The sequence below is a fragment of the Notechis scutatus genome, chromosome 3 (assembly GCF_049901735.1).
Source record: "Notechis scutatus isolate UNSWTSFEM ecotype Mainland chromosome 3, rNotScu1.2, whole genome shotgun sequence".
NCBI classification, from domain to species: Eukaryota; Metazoa; Chordata; class Lepidosauria; order Squamata; family Elapidae; genus Notechis; species Notechis scutatus.
In genome coordinates this window covers 107855951-107870122 of record NC_142011.1, presented here as the reverse complement: position 1 = coordinate 107870122, position 14172 = coordinate 107855951, and the positions used below count along the sequence as shown (strand labels likewise).

The 14172-nt window shown below is 39.0% G+C and overlaps 1 protein-coding gene across 1 annotated transcript in view; it reads left to right on the top strand.

Moving 5' to 3' along the window:
- Nucleotides 1-14172, top strand: part of RABGAP1L (RAB GTPase activating protein 1 like) — a 191694-nt gene that overhangs the window by 114359 nt on the left and 63163 nt on the right. Inside the window, exons 14-17 of the mRNA XM_026669180.2 lie at nt 3427-3501; nt 4483-4608; nt 4999-5142; nt 7511-7552. Coding sequence (XP_026524965.2) covers nt 3427-3501; nt 4483-4608; nt 4999-5142; nt 7511-7552 — 387 coding nt within the window. The remainder of the gene's footprint in view (nt 1-3426; nt 3502-4482; nt 4609-4998; nt 5143-7510; nt 7553-14172) is intronic.

Below are 14172 nucleotides of genomic sequence, written 5' to 3'. Positions count from 1 at the left end.
GTGGCTTCACTGCCTGCCTAAATATCGTCAGGGAGGATGCCATCTGAATGTCTGAGAATAGACTTTTCCACTGGGAGAGAGACATAATAAAATAGCCTTGTCTTCTGGCTCACATCCCTACTCAGGAGGAACAGGCTAGATGGATCAGTTTTACCTAGAGAAGATGGTTCTGTATTACTAGGATAATACAGGTATTCATCAACTTACGACCACAGTTGTAAATTTCTAGTCACTAAGCAATCATAAAACATGATGTCATGTGACACAGTGATGACAAGCCTGGCAATCTCAGTTACCATAGTAACTCCAGATGCCTAGGTCATTAAGGGGAAAGCAAAGGAAATTCCAGATAAGGAGGGTAGGGTGCTGTCCTGGAAGGCCCGGCATAGCTGTGTAGAAGTTGGGGATTGCTACAATGGGATGCAAGCTTGGGGAGGCTGGGTAAAGAAGATGTGGGATGTATGTATGCATGTGTATGAGTACAGAGAGACTGAGGAAAGAATAGCCTGTGGCTCAGGCTTCTTGGCACATTGTGGCTCTTGGGCTGCAAGAAGCCCTGAGCTACAGCAGGAAGCCATGGCCCTTCTCCCCCCCCACTCCCGAAACGTCAGCCCTCCATCCTAATCCAGCAGCATTGTGCAAATCTGCCATGCCTAGGAAGCTCCAGCAGTATGGTGCAAAACCGCAGCACACCAGGAAGCCCTAGCAATGTGGGACTTCTTGGTGCACCCTGGCTCTGAGGCTGCAAGAATTTCTTGAGTTGCAGTACAGTGTGAAGCCCGGTGCCAACTTGGCCCAGCAGTGCAGCATAAAGGGTCTTGTTGCTACCCCAGGAAGCTTCAGCCACCCCAGCCCATTACAGGGCAGCTGTAGTTGCCCTTACTATCATCTATCCGCTCCAAAACCCTGGTCACCCTACATTCTGCACCACAGTTGACTGTTATCGTCTTCTTGCTGCTGCTGCTGACAAGGTGTACTTGGCCAGAGGTGGTATTCAGCTGGTTCGGACTGATAGCGGAAATTTTAGTAGTTCGGAGAACCGACAAGTACCACCTCTGGCTGTCCCCACCCACCAGCCCCCGCCCTCTCCTGTCCTATATTCCCTTGTTTTTGAGCTCAGCTGATTCACGCAACAGAGTGGATTGCTGCACCTCAGCTGAGCTAAAAAACAGCTCACCTCACTAGCGCTGACACAGAGGGCGGTTTTTGAGTGCTCCGCGCGTTCTCTCTCATACAACCAGTAGGAAAAAATGTGGAATCCCACTACTGGCTTGGCCTTTTGTGAGGCAACTGCTGGCCTAGAAGACACCATCTTCCCAGATCTTGCAAGAAAACCACCATGTGCAATCTGGAGAAGAAATATAGGTAGTCCTCAACTTACAATGACAATTGGAACCAGAATTTCTGCTAAGCAATGTGGTTGTAAAGTGTGACCACGTCACTTACCTTTAGTGAGCCCTGCAGTTCCAGTTGCTGTCATTAAGTGAGTCTCATGGCAAGGCAACAATCTGCTGGTTCCCCACAACCAAAGTGTGAGGCAAGCCAGCAGGAAGTCAGAGGCCACCAGGCAGCTAAGTGATAGGGAACAGAATGAGGCACTGTATGCAGGAGAGGCAGGGATATGTACAAAACATGTGGTGTAATCCAGGGAAGGTGTGCAAGGGTCTACAAGGACTGAGGTGCAGCAAGGGTCAGGGAGGGTGCAAGGGATGCAAGGGAAGTACAGCAAGGATCGGGGAAGGTGCTGGGGGTGCAAGGGTGTGTGAGTGGCACAAGAGTGGGTTGGAGAGGGTATAAGTCTGAGGGAGTGTTGGTGAGGGTCAAGGACGGTGTGCAGGGGTGTGAAGGGACCTGAAGGTAGTTTGGGAAGGCTACATGAGGGTGCAAGGGGTTGTGTGAAGGGAGAGGGTGCATAAGGGTACATGACGATGGACGGGAGAGGCCCAGGAAGGTTGGGAAGATGCGCAAGGATGCATTGTGATGTGAGGAAGGTGCAGTAAGGATAGTGAATGGTGTGCAAAGATGAGGGGTTTGTGACTGTGCGAGGGAGCGCAGGCAAGGGTTGGGGGAGGTTCAAGGGGATGTGCGAGGGTATAAGATACGGCAAGAGTCGGGCAGGATACAGAGGCATTTCAGTGGGTGTGCAAGAGGTATAAAAGTGAAAAGCTTGAGGTGAAGGGAAAAGCAAAACAAGTCATGATTGCATAATTAGACGAGATTCTCAGAAAAATGAGGCATTTAAAGAACAAAAGGCACTATATAAAGTAATGTGTGGTCATGATGGGAGCGAGGACAGGGAATGAATGAACAAGAATCTCTACAGTTGAATTAATAATTCAATACAAGTAATATACTCAGTTTGAGGTATCATTCCTCGTTTGAATACCACGAGAAGGAAAAATTATATTGTATCTAGGTGGCTTTTTAAAAATATTCATTTCAGTTTGTCTGTGACCAGTGCTTATAATTTATTACTAGGACACGGTTATTTGTAAACAAGCAAAAAAAAAAAAAAACCTGTTTTGAGAATACCAGTTTTTTCCAAATGAATTTAAAATGCCATTTGGTATGCCATAAATCACAAAATGCTGCTTTTCGTGAATTCTGTGCATCTCAGGGTTTCCTGTGAATATTTAGAACACTGCCAGAATGTTCTAGACTAGAGCTAGGTGTATTGGCAGGATTTAGTGCTGTCACTTCTGCTTTAACCCCGTAGAGACACCTCCCACCCCAACCAGCACAATGAATTGCAAGAGGTATTGTGAATGCTAGTGAAGATAGCCAGCGAATTGCTTTGACTTCCTGAGGTTTTCCAAGCTCATTCTGCCTCAGTAAAGACTATTTCCTTAGCACTTGCCAGAGTCATTTCACTGCCTGACAACAGTAGGGGTGCCAACTGATTGTAGTCTTTCACCTTTGTCAGAAGCACTATTATTGTTTAGATGCCAGGCTTGATTTGATTCTCCGGGGCTTTAGATCCCATCTTCAAAGCACATATTTGTATGTATGGTATTGGTAGGGTATAATTAGCTCTTTCATATGCTTTTCACAAGCTGAGATTAATTTTTAGGAGATAAAAAAATTGAATCCTGTCTCCTAAAAAGGAGTTAAAAGCTGATTTCCTTCAATGTATTCGTGGCTGTTTCAAGTGATTGATTGATGCTTGAAATGAATGACAAAATGGTATGCTTTTTAAAGTGCTGTAATTTATACTATGGAATGTACATGCACCCAATGAATTTAGAGCAATAAATTTCCATGTTGCGTGGGAAAATGGCTTTCAAGCTTTTATATTTCAGATTAGCATTTGCCATCTTTATGGCAGAATGTAAGAAAAGCAAGTCACTCATAGGGAGCCATGTCATTTCAGTTGACCATGAAATTTAATAATTTACAATTACAATCAAATATGCTTTTTAATTCTAGGCATATTCAGTTTATGATGAAGAAATTGGTTATTGTCAAGGTCATTCCTTTCTTGCTGCTGTTCTTCTGCTGCATGTGAGTACACTACAAAAAGAAACACTGTTGTCTAATCAGGCAAGCAGATGAAATGTTTGTTTCCACCTTTCAAATTTCTAATTGTACATTTTCCTACCTATTTAATCTCACATTGGCACTTACAAGAATAAGTAGATGTTCCTACTTTTCAAAATTCAGGGAAATTTAGTCCTTGGAGTAGATGTTAAAGACACCTTTTCTTTTCACCCGTTATAAACTTTTAGCCAGGCTTTGGTGTATACAAAAAGCTTTTATGTCAAAGGAGGAAGCCTTTCTCCTTGTTAAGGCAGGAGTGACTTTTGTTTGGTTGTTCATAGGGGAAAGACTTCTGTTCATTCCTTTTATGTGAGGTTGTTTGCTTCTTTAAATGTGCAAGTAGATAATCTTGTCTTGACTTGAAGTCTGTCGATTGGTCCCAGGTAAGAAAATTGCCAGATCATTCTGGAGCAGATTTTCAACTGGCCATTGAGAAGATTATACATTATACACAATATATGCCTCTCAAAGCAAAGGGAATTTTTGAAATTCAAACACAGTTGCAGACCATAGGGGGGGAAAATTGGTTATGCTTTGCTAAATTACAGAATTCTAAATCACTGTATTTTTATACACAATTAGCAACATACTATTAAAAATAGTTTTGATTAGTGATTGATTAGTCTATTACTTAGGAGATAAGTTTTATTTTGTTCCATCCCTAAATATTAGATAGTTTTTTTCCTTTTTAGCACTTCGTTTTTACAAAAAAGCACATTTATAAGAACTCACTGAATATATGGAAGACCCATGTTATTTTAAAATCTGAAAATTCATACCCTCTTGAGAAATTCCAGTCAATTCCACAACAAGCAGCAGGTACAAAATCCTGTCTGAAAGCTATTTGAATGCATATTTTAGTTTTCTCTTTTTGCCTATTCATAGCATAAACACATCTACAGAAGGGTTCTTGGAGGTCACTTTATATTTATGGTCTCCATGCAGATGCCTGAAGAACAAGCCTTCTGTATCCTAGTGAAGATCATGTATGACTATGGCCTGCGGGACCTCTATAAAAACAATTTGGAAGGTTTGCGGAGAAAATTTTATCAGCTGGAGAAACTTACGCAGGTATTACCTGGAATTTTTCTTTGCTTTAGAAAAAGTATATGCTAAAAGAATAGTGAACATATCCTACCATAGGTACATAGGATGTGGTATGCTCAACTGTCCATGAAAATTGAGGTATTGACAATTAATGTGCAGCCTGTATGTGTATTTGGAAATATACATACATAAATAACATACATAATATATGAAACACATATGATCTTCATGTTTACTACTGAAGTGTTTATTCTACAAATATTTCCTAACATTGGCTTAAAATATAGCAGAAGTATAAGCATATACTTCATAAGTATAAGAAAATGGTGCATTTTAATTTAGGTTCTGATAATGCATTTAACATCTTTGAGAAGAAAAGTTATATTCATCTTTGTCTTTCACTGTTCTCCATAGGAACAGCTGCCTGATTTATATAACCATTTTGTGGAACAGAATCTTGAAGCTCATATGTATGCCTCCCAGTGGTTTCTCACCCTCTTCACTGCCAAGTTTCCACTCTGTATGGTCTTCCACATAATTGATTTACTACTTTGTGAGGTAAAATTACCTTCTATCCATAAAGAAGTTTGCTTTGCATGAAATGAATTGTCATTTTTCTTGGGCTTATAGTTACAAGGATGATTGCTTCTTTTATTAGATGGAGGTGCACTGCCTCTTGCACATCATTCTTTTGTCCTATTTTAGTTGGAGTTGTTCTTCCACCAATATTTCTTTTCAGCTTTGTTTTAAAGTTGTATTTGAGTAAATCCTTTGCTGTCCCTGTTTAGACAATGGAATGATTTATAGAACTCAAGGCATTCACTTATTATAAAAATGGTTTCAGTTGTCTGAAATAAACTCCTCATTGTTTAGAGGATAGTTAAAAGTACAAAAGTTCATTTAAAAAAAAAATCACAAAAAGAATGAGTCAGAGCAAGACTTGCATTTGCACATGTTGCAGTTGCATATCCTAACTCTGCTCTGGCAGGAGGGAAAGTTTTACCTTAATTTCTGGTTACTGTCAAAGCTCTTTGTCCAACTTAGCAAATGATAATTCGTGAACAGAACATGGCATGAACCATGCAGCCAGTTTATAAATCTGACTTGTTTCAACAAGCCATAATTAAAGTTCAGCTAAGTTCAGAGTTAGTACAAAACTGGTCTCATTTCCAGTAGCATTCAACACAGAATACATAATTTAGTCGAACCTGCTTTGATTAATCAGAAATTGATGTAGTCTAATCTCTTTAGTGTAGCCTGCTTGATTAATCAGTTGGACTGATTCATACATGTTAACCCATAGTGTACATGCTTCTTTTTGGTTTGGTTTTGCTTTATGTGATAAAAAACTATACCTTTATGTGCAAATTTAGGCCACTATTGCCTGTTCAACAAATCCTGATTTTACAAAAATCCAGACATGGTGGTGTTTTAAATGCATCCTGTACAGGCCTTTGAAGAATTTTTGCTTTAAAGTAATATATAACAAACAGGATTCATCAAATGTAGGAATGGGAAAGGGAAAAAGGAAGAATTACAGGTGGTCCTCAACATACAACAGTTCACTGTTCAAACTGAAAAAAGTGACTTACGACATTTTTCACACTTATGATCATTGCGGCATCCCCATAGTCATGTGATTTACATTCAGATGTTTGACAACTGATTCACATTTATGACTGTTGCAGTGTCTCGGGGTCACCTTTTGGAACTTTCTGACAAGCAAAATCAGTGGGGAAACCAGATTCACTTAACAACTGTGTTACTAATTTAACAACTGCAGTGATTCACTTAACAAATGTGGCAAGAAAAGACGTAAAATGGAGCAAAACTCACTTAATAAATTTCTCACTTAGCAACAGAAATTTTGGGCTCAATTGTGGTTGGAGGACTGCCTGTATTTTTGCATGATTATAACGAGTGTAGAACAACTCTGTTTAAGATTAGTGTGTGAGTATCATAAATATTAAGAACTCTGCAAATTCCTACACAAGGGAAAGAGAAATGAGCTATGGAGAAACTGCTGATCATTAAAGAATAGATTAATAAGTTCTGTGCCTGTCTTTAAGCCATTACTTTCCTTCTTTTATATTTGACTATTGTTTTGTGAGGTTCTGAAGTGATTATTCCAAATTGGTTCAGCATTCATTTTATTACTTTTACAGTTCTGACCTCTAGTGGATAAAATTCAATTTCCTTAGGATTGTTTCCAAGCATTATTTTAAAACCTATTTATAGGATTGCTTAATAATTTGATTCAGTGGTGGGAATCAAATAATTTAACAACCGGTTCACCCAGGGGCAGGTTGGCTGTCATGGGAGGTGTGGCCCATTCCTGTCCTCCAGTTCCACCACAGATGTGGGATGAGCCTCCCGTGGCAGCCAACCTGACCCTGGGTGAACTGGTTGTTAAATTACCCCTCCTGTTATCAAAGTGGATCCTGGGCGCTGCACTACAATGGAGAAATGGAAAATGGAGTGGCTTGCACAAGGGAAGGAGGAGGAACAGGGAGAAGAAAGAGGGAAAGTGGCCTCCTCCTTTCCTTGGCCGGCCATTCCATTTCCCATTTTTCCATTGCAGTGCTTGCCACACCCACCACCACCCAGATGCCTTTGCCCAGGCATTTCTTTGCCTACCTGATTTCCAGCTCCTTCACATTTCTCGCCTTTGAATTCAATCAATTCCAACTTTGAAGTTGGAATTGATTGATTTTTTTTTTTTAGCCCCATAAACTTTTGTTTCCCTGCACATGCTGGCAAGAAATGGGATGGAGAATTACTCTATTAAATCCTTTAAAATATTGCTTTTTGTACGTTTATCTACAAAAACCTTGACACAATCCTAGTATGAGTATTGTTTACCTAGGTAAATCCCTTGCAAGCTGGATGAATACTATTTTTTGTTTGTTTCTTCTCTACACTGCAGGGTCTGAATGTAATCTTTAATGTAGCCCTGGCTCTCTTAAAGGTAAGGTAATTCTGTAAAATTCTTATCTTTCTGTATTCACTCCCTTCAGCAACTCCACAGAAGTACCTTGGTGCATATTGCTTATATACACATAATTTTGTTTACTGTTTTGATTAATTGGTTTCAGGAAAATGTAATAGAAAAGAGAATGTACTCTCATCTAATTTATTTTAAAAATCCCTTATTAGTGATCATGAAGCATTTTTTGTAATTCCTTTGATTTTTAATCCTAAGAAATTGCAGTGAATCATTATTTTGTTAGGCTCTTTCTTAATATGAACACATTTTGGAACACATTGTGGTTGCTTTTGAAGACAGTTCAGAAGCCTCAACTGATCCCGAATGCAGTTAATTGAGACTAGTATATTCAGCTGTATTTTACTCATTGGTGTTTAATTATTTGGTTTTCTTGCAGTTCTAATTCAACTTAAAAGCTGTACCCAAATAGGTATTGAATCATCTTTTCCTATGTTCCTTACAAACTTTTAGGGATAGTACACTGAGAATCCCCATCCTACAAGAAATGAATGGGCTGGGGCTCAGCAAAGTGCCTTCTAATTGGAGTTCTCACTCTTTCAAAGTCCCTGCCTCCTAAGATAAGGATATCTTCAATCTTCTGGCCTTCAAAAAAAGGCACTGAAAATTTATTCCAGATAGTGTCTAATATAAAAATTGCTTGAGTTAATTGAGTTGGTGGGATTTTTAATTTTATTGGATTGTTGTTCCTTGATAAATCTCCTTGAGACTTTTAAGAAAATGGACCTTTGAGAAAATGGACAGGATGTAAATAATTATAAAAATACAAGCAAATAAATGAATCCATTTCTTTGATTTCAAAGTTGTGTCCTGCCTGGACTAATTATCACATATTTAGCTGTAGTATTCAATGATAGTTATGTAGCATGGACATTTTATTGGCTCTACGCTTCTGTTGATCTTGGTGAAAATGTTAAAATGCCACTGGGGCATACTGAGGTTCTCTCCTAAGTTAAGAAACTTCTATTATCTTTGAAGATGAGCAATGCACTTCATAGTTAAGAAGGAATATTGGCAATGTAGAACAAAGAAATATCTTAGTGATATTCTATCAATGTTGGATGTGTAATGCTCCTCCAATCAGAGATGATGTGTTTTTTTGGGGGGGTCCTCCTGAACGTGCAGCTCCTGCATGAAAATTAGTTTGCAGCTGTGGCTAGGAAGGTCTTTGCATATCTCGTGTACCAGTTGCGTCCATATCCTGGGTCATCTTGTTGTACCAGTTGTGCCCATATCCTAGATTTTAATTACCTTCCAATTGGGCTATTGAAGGATGCTGTTCATGGGGCTACCTTTGAAAAGCATTTGGAATTTCTGCTGGCCCATAATGGAATGGCATAAGGGAGTATTGGTTACTGCCCAGTATGCCTATGTAACATCGCTGTTATTTGAACTGCATTGGTTCCCAGTAGGCTTCTGGCTGCCCTTCAAGGTGCTAGATGTTAGCACCTTGAAGCCTTATATGACATGAAGCCGGATTATTTGCTAGACTGTCTCTCCCAGTGTCCCCCCCGCCCAAAATCCTATTAGATCAGGCAAAATGCGCAAACTCTGGTTCTCCTGTGGATCCTTGGAAGCTTGTCAGTCTCTCATTTTATGCAACAGCTTCCGCTCTAAGATATGGACAGCCTCTATCTTTCTGATCTGGAATGCTGTGATGATCTAGTTATTACCCCAGGCAATGGGATTGAGATTTTATTGGAGTTGTGGGTGTGGATATGCCTGATGGATTGATGTTAAGATTTTGTCAGGGTCCTCCTATCCCGTTCATATTGGAGGCACTGTTTAAGGCGCTTCTGGGTTGAAAGGATTAGCTGATCACCTTAGCACAGGGGATGGATGACCCTGCCATGCAGCGACAGTTGGGCTTGCTAATCTCCAACCCAGCATCCTAACCACGTGAGCTACTGTGCTTGGAGCACAAGTCCTTAAGTTTCCTTTTAAGTGTTTGTGAATTTTAGCTTTTGTTCTTTATTTCTCTCTGCCATCCAGAGTACCTTTGGTAGATGAGTGGCTACATATATTTGTTAAATGAATGAATGAATGAATGAATGAATGAATGAATGAATAATTTACATGCTTTGTTTCTGGTAACTGGCATCAGCTGAATATGGTTGGCCATAAACAAACTGTTTTCTGGTTGACTACAAAGCTTCCTCTCTACCTGTTATGAAAGGAATCTAAATTTCTTGGCACAACTTGGAATAACAAATTGTGCTATTGTGCTACAATGCTATTTTAAAAGCAGCAAATGTGACTTGCTAATGGTGTGCTAAGTGAATTTGCTAAGTCTAGCAAATGGTAGAATGTGTGCAATTGTATTTATTCTGCTTGTATAATCGTCTTCCTTTCTTGAATATGTCTCAAGAAGATTTCTTCACTTGCACTGCTGTGAATTTGTTTCTGCCCCAAAACTCTTAACTGAAGCTCCTTAACAGGAAAGTTTACACACTGTGCATTTCTCTTTAGCAAGTTCTTTGTTCTTTGTCACCTTCCACAGCTATAGTACTTTAGGAACACAGCTGAAGTATTTTCTACTCTTCTGTTTGTTATTATTCTTCTATATTTAAATGTTGTGGTTTCATGCTTATCAATTCAATTATTCTTTTCAGTTTGCATTTTTATTTCTCATAATAGACCTTTTGCTTTCAGCTGGGCATTTTTGCCCTGAGGCTTGCTGCTATAAATATTAATGGCAGCATTAATTCTTCACTTAAATACATGGATTGTAGTAAGTCTTTATTTTGGAAAAAAAATTGCTCAGAATAACTAGCATAGAATTGCTAACAAATTGTAATTTTTATTGTTTTAGTGCATTTTATTTCTGCTGTTTTAATTCTATTTCTGTAAGCTGTCCTGAGGCTCTGGGAAATGGATTGCGTACAAATATAGTAAATAAATAAGCACAAAGAAGATTATTTTATGCCCATATTTTACATTTCTATTTAAAGTAGCAGCCCAATTTCATTTAAATCAGGACATCATCCTCCAATTATATTTTTTTCATTTGCCATTGAAATCTCTGTGTGGAAAGGACTATATCATAATTACTGCTTGTTCCATGTTATATTTCTAATGTGTTTTTAATATGTAATATTTGCATGTTTGCACATGTTTTACATTAATCAGCTATATTTGAATTATCAATTCAATTTCTTTATTCAAGGGGTAGCTCTAAATAATAAAAAATAGGATTAAGCTGATATTTTAAAAATGACAATATTTCACAATTAGCACAAAGAGACCATTTTAATATTTTAAGAAATTCAAAAAGCTGAGCTGAAAATCATAATGGCTAAAAAAAGATTTGAAATTCCCCAAAAGTGTGAAATATTTATTGATATTATTCAATATCATTGAAATCTTATTTAGCTAATGAAATCTAGCTTGTTTTCCACTCTACAAGAAATATTTATATTTGAACTTATCCTTATATAATCCTGTAATTTTAAGGGGATACTGTTTTAAAATCTAAATACAAATTTATTTCATGTTTAGTACAGTTACTTATTATATGGGTGGGGTTTTGGACTAGATGACCTACAAGGTCCCTTCCAACTCTGATTATCTGTTATACACTGCTGAAAAAAATAAAGGGAACACAAAAATAAGACATCCTGGATCTGAATGAATGAAATATTCTTATCAAATACTTTGTTCATTACATAGTTGAATGTGCTGACAACAAAATCACACAAAAATTATCAATGGAAATCAAATTTAGCAACCCATGGAGGTCTGGATTTGGAGTTACACTCAAAATTAAAGTGGAAAAAAACACTACAGACTGATCCAACTTTGATGTAATGTCCTTAAAACAAGTCAAAATGAGGCTCAGTAGTGCATGTGGCCTCCATGTGCCTATATGACCTCCCTACAATTCCTGGGCATGCTCCTGATGAGGTGGCGGATGGTCTCCTGAGGGATCTCCTCCCACACCTGGACTAAAACATCCCCCAACTCCTGGACAGTCTGTGGTGCAATGTGGTGTTGGTGGATGGAGCGAGACATGATGTTCCAGATGTGCTCAATTGGATTCAGGTCTGGGGAACGGGCGGGCCAGTCCATAGCATCAATGCTTTCATCTTGGAGGAACTGGAACACACTCCAGCCACATGAGGTCTAGCATTGTCGTGTATTAGGAGGAACCCAGGGCCAACCGCACCAGCATATGGTCTCACAAGGGGTCTGAAGATCTCATCTCGGTACCTAATGGCAGTCAGGCTACCTCTGGCGAGCGCATGGAGGGCTGTGCAGCCCCCTAAAGAAATGCCACCCCACACCATTACTGGCCCACTGCCAAACTGATCGTGCTAGAGGATGTTGCAGGCAGAAGAACATTCTCCATGGCGTCTCCAGACCCTGTCACATCTGTCACATGTGCTCAGTGTGAACCTGCTTTCATCTGTGAAGAGCACAGGGCGCCAGTGGCAAATTTGCCAATCTTGGTGTTCTCTGGCAAATGCCAAACGTCCTGCATGGTGTTGGGCTGTAAGCACAACCCCCACCTGTGGACGTCGGACCCTCATACCCTCATACTGTTTCTGACCGTTTGAGCAGCCACATGCACATTTGTGGCCCGCTGGAGGTCATTTTGCAGGGCTCCTCCTGTCCTTCCTTGCACAAAGGCGGAGGTAGCATAGAAAGCATAGAAACTGAGAAGTGGTCTGTGGTCACCACCTGCAGAACCACTCCTTTATTGGGGATGTCTTGCTGACTGCCTCTGCTTTCCACCTGTTGTCTATTCCATTTGCACAACAGCATGTGAAATTGATTGTCAATCAGTGTTGCTACCTAAGTGGACAGTTTGATTTCACAGAAGTGTGATTGACTTGGAGTTACATTGTGTTGTTTAAGTGTTCCCTTTATTTTTTTGAGCAGTGTATTAGCTTCCAGTTATCATGGGCTTCAAATCATGTCATTGAAATTATCACAGAATTAGGAGATCAGTTAGTGCCCAGCAATATGTGCACAACAGTATGTCATAATGTGGTTTGCATGTGTTGATGTTCACATTATGACTTATATAACAAGTCATTGTTAAAAGATATTCAGTTTTTTTGCTGAAGTTTATGTGTAAATTTAGTCAGCCAGTAAATGTCTTTTTCTATTAAACCTAATCTGTATGCATATCTCAGGCACTGCTTTCTGACTTTTATCTGGGGTACTTTCAGCAAATATATTTGGCTTCTAAAGAATATCATGGTTGCTGTTTATGAGAGTAAATTGCTAGAAGTTTTTTGGCAAGATATAAATGTAAAAAATAAATAAATTCTTTTTCTTTTTCGCTCATCTAGGGTTGTGTTAGAAAAAGAAACATTTAAGATATCTATTTTCGTTAATAAACTTGCAACATTATTTTATTTATGCTATATATATTTGAGCTTAGCAGCCTTTTAAAATCATTTTTCTAATGAGATAGTGCAATGATAGATGGGAATGGCCTTGGGGAATGGTCAGGTAAGAGGGTATAGCCACAACTGTATAGAGAACAGAGCAAAAGGCTCAGGGGGGATCCACCCTAAGTTACAAGGCTGCAAAGGTGACAGTGGCAGAATTGTGCTTTCAGATTTGCAAGAGTTTGTTAATGTAACTTTATAATAAAATATAATTATTTGGTCATGATTCATTTGGTCTACCTGGTAAGTATGACAGATACTGTACCATTTGGATGCCCAGTTTACATAGTGTTGATTGTTTTTTACAGGATGATGCAATTATTCAGTCTTTTAGTTTTTGTTTCCAGCTAAATTGAGGTGCTGAATTCCTTACAATAATTCAACATCCCCGTGGTGAGTGGAATTCTTTGCTGGCTGTAGGATACAGCCATATATGGTGACTAAGTATTTCTCAGTTTGCTGGGATTAAGAGGCTGACAACATATTATTTCTTCTTGTTGCCCAAAAGAGCAGAAAACAGAGGTCCTAGGGTTTGGTGCCAAGATTTGATGCTTTTCCTGCCATTTCTCAGGGCAGAACTATGTCTTACAGTCCCCCTGTTCTTGGATTTTGCTCCAAATCTGAAAAGGAATGACCAATTAGTAAACAAAGCTTTAGACCTGCATTTTAGGAAATGAAAAGGGAAATTGTTCCTGTCACAGAAAACACAACAAAGCAAGTCACAACTGAGAAAAGGAGCCATGGTGCATTTATTGATCTAGAATTTTTTTTTACCTTCTTCCTTGTTATATATAGTACTTCTATGGAAAGTCACAAAGAAGACAACATTTTTGACAGAATGTTGTTCCACAGTCTGCCTATGAATGCCATAATAATTTTTCAGAACAAGAGCATCAACAAAACCTGAACACGCACAGCTCTGGCTTATTCACAACAAACTCCCTCCTTGCCAGCACATGTATAAGTATAAGAAAGTTATTCTTGTCACTCTTTTTTTTGGTAAGGCATCATCCAATTTCGTTTGTATATCCAGTGCAGCAGCATCTTCCACATCATTCCCATAGTCCATTGTTTTAAATCCACTTTCAAATCAGATTCAGTCCTATCTAGTAAAGCTAATCCTTTTCCATATATTTCAAACACAGCTTGTCTTTAGGTATTTCCAGAAGTAGGAGACTTGTGGTT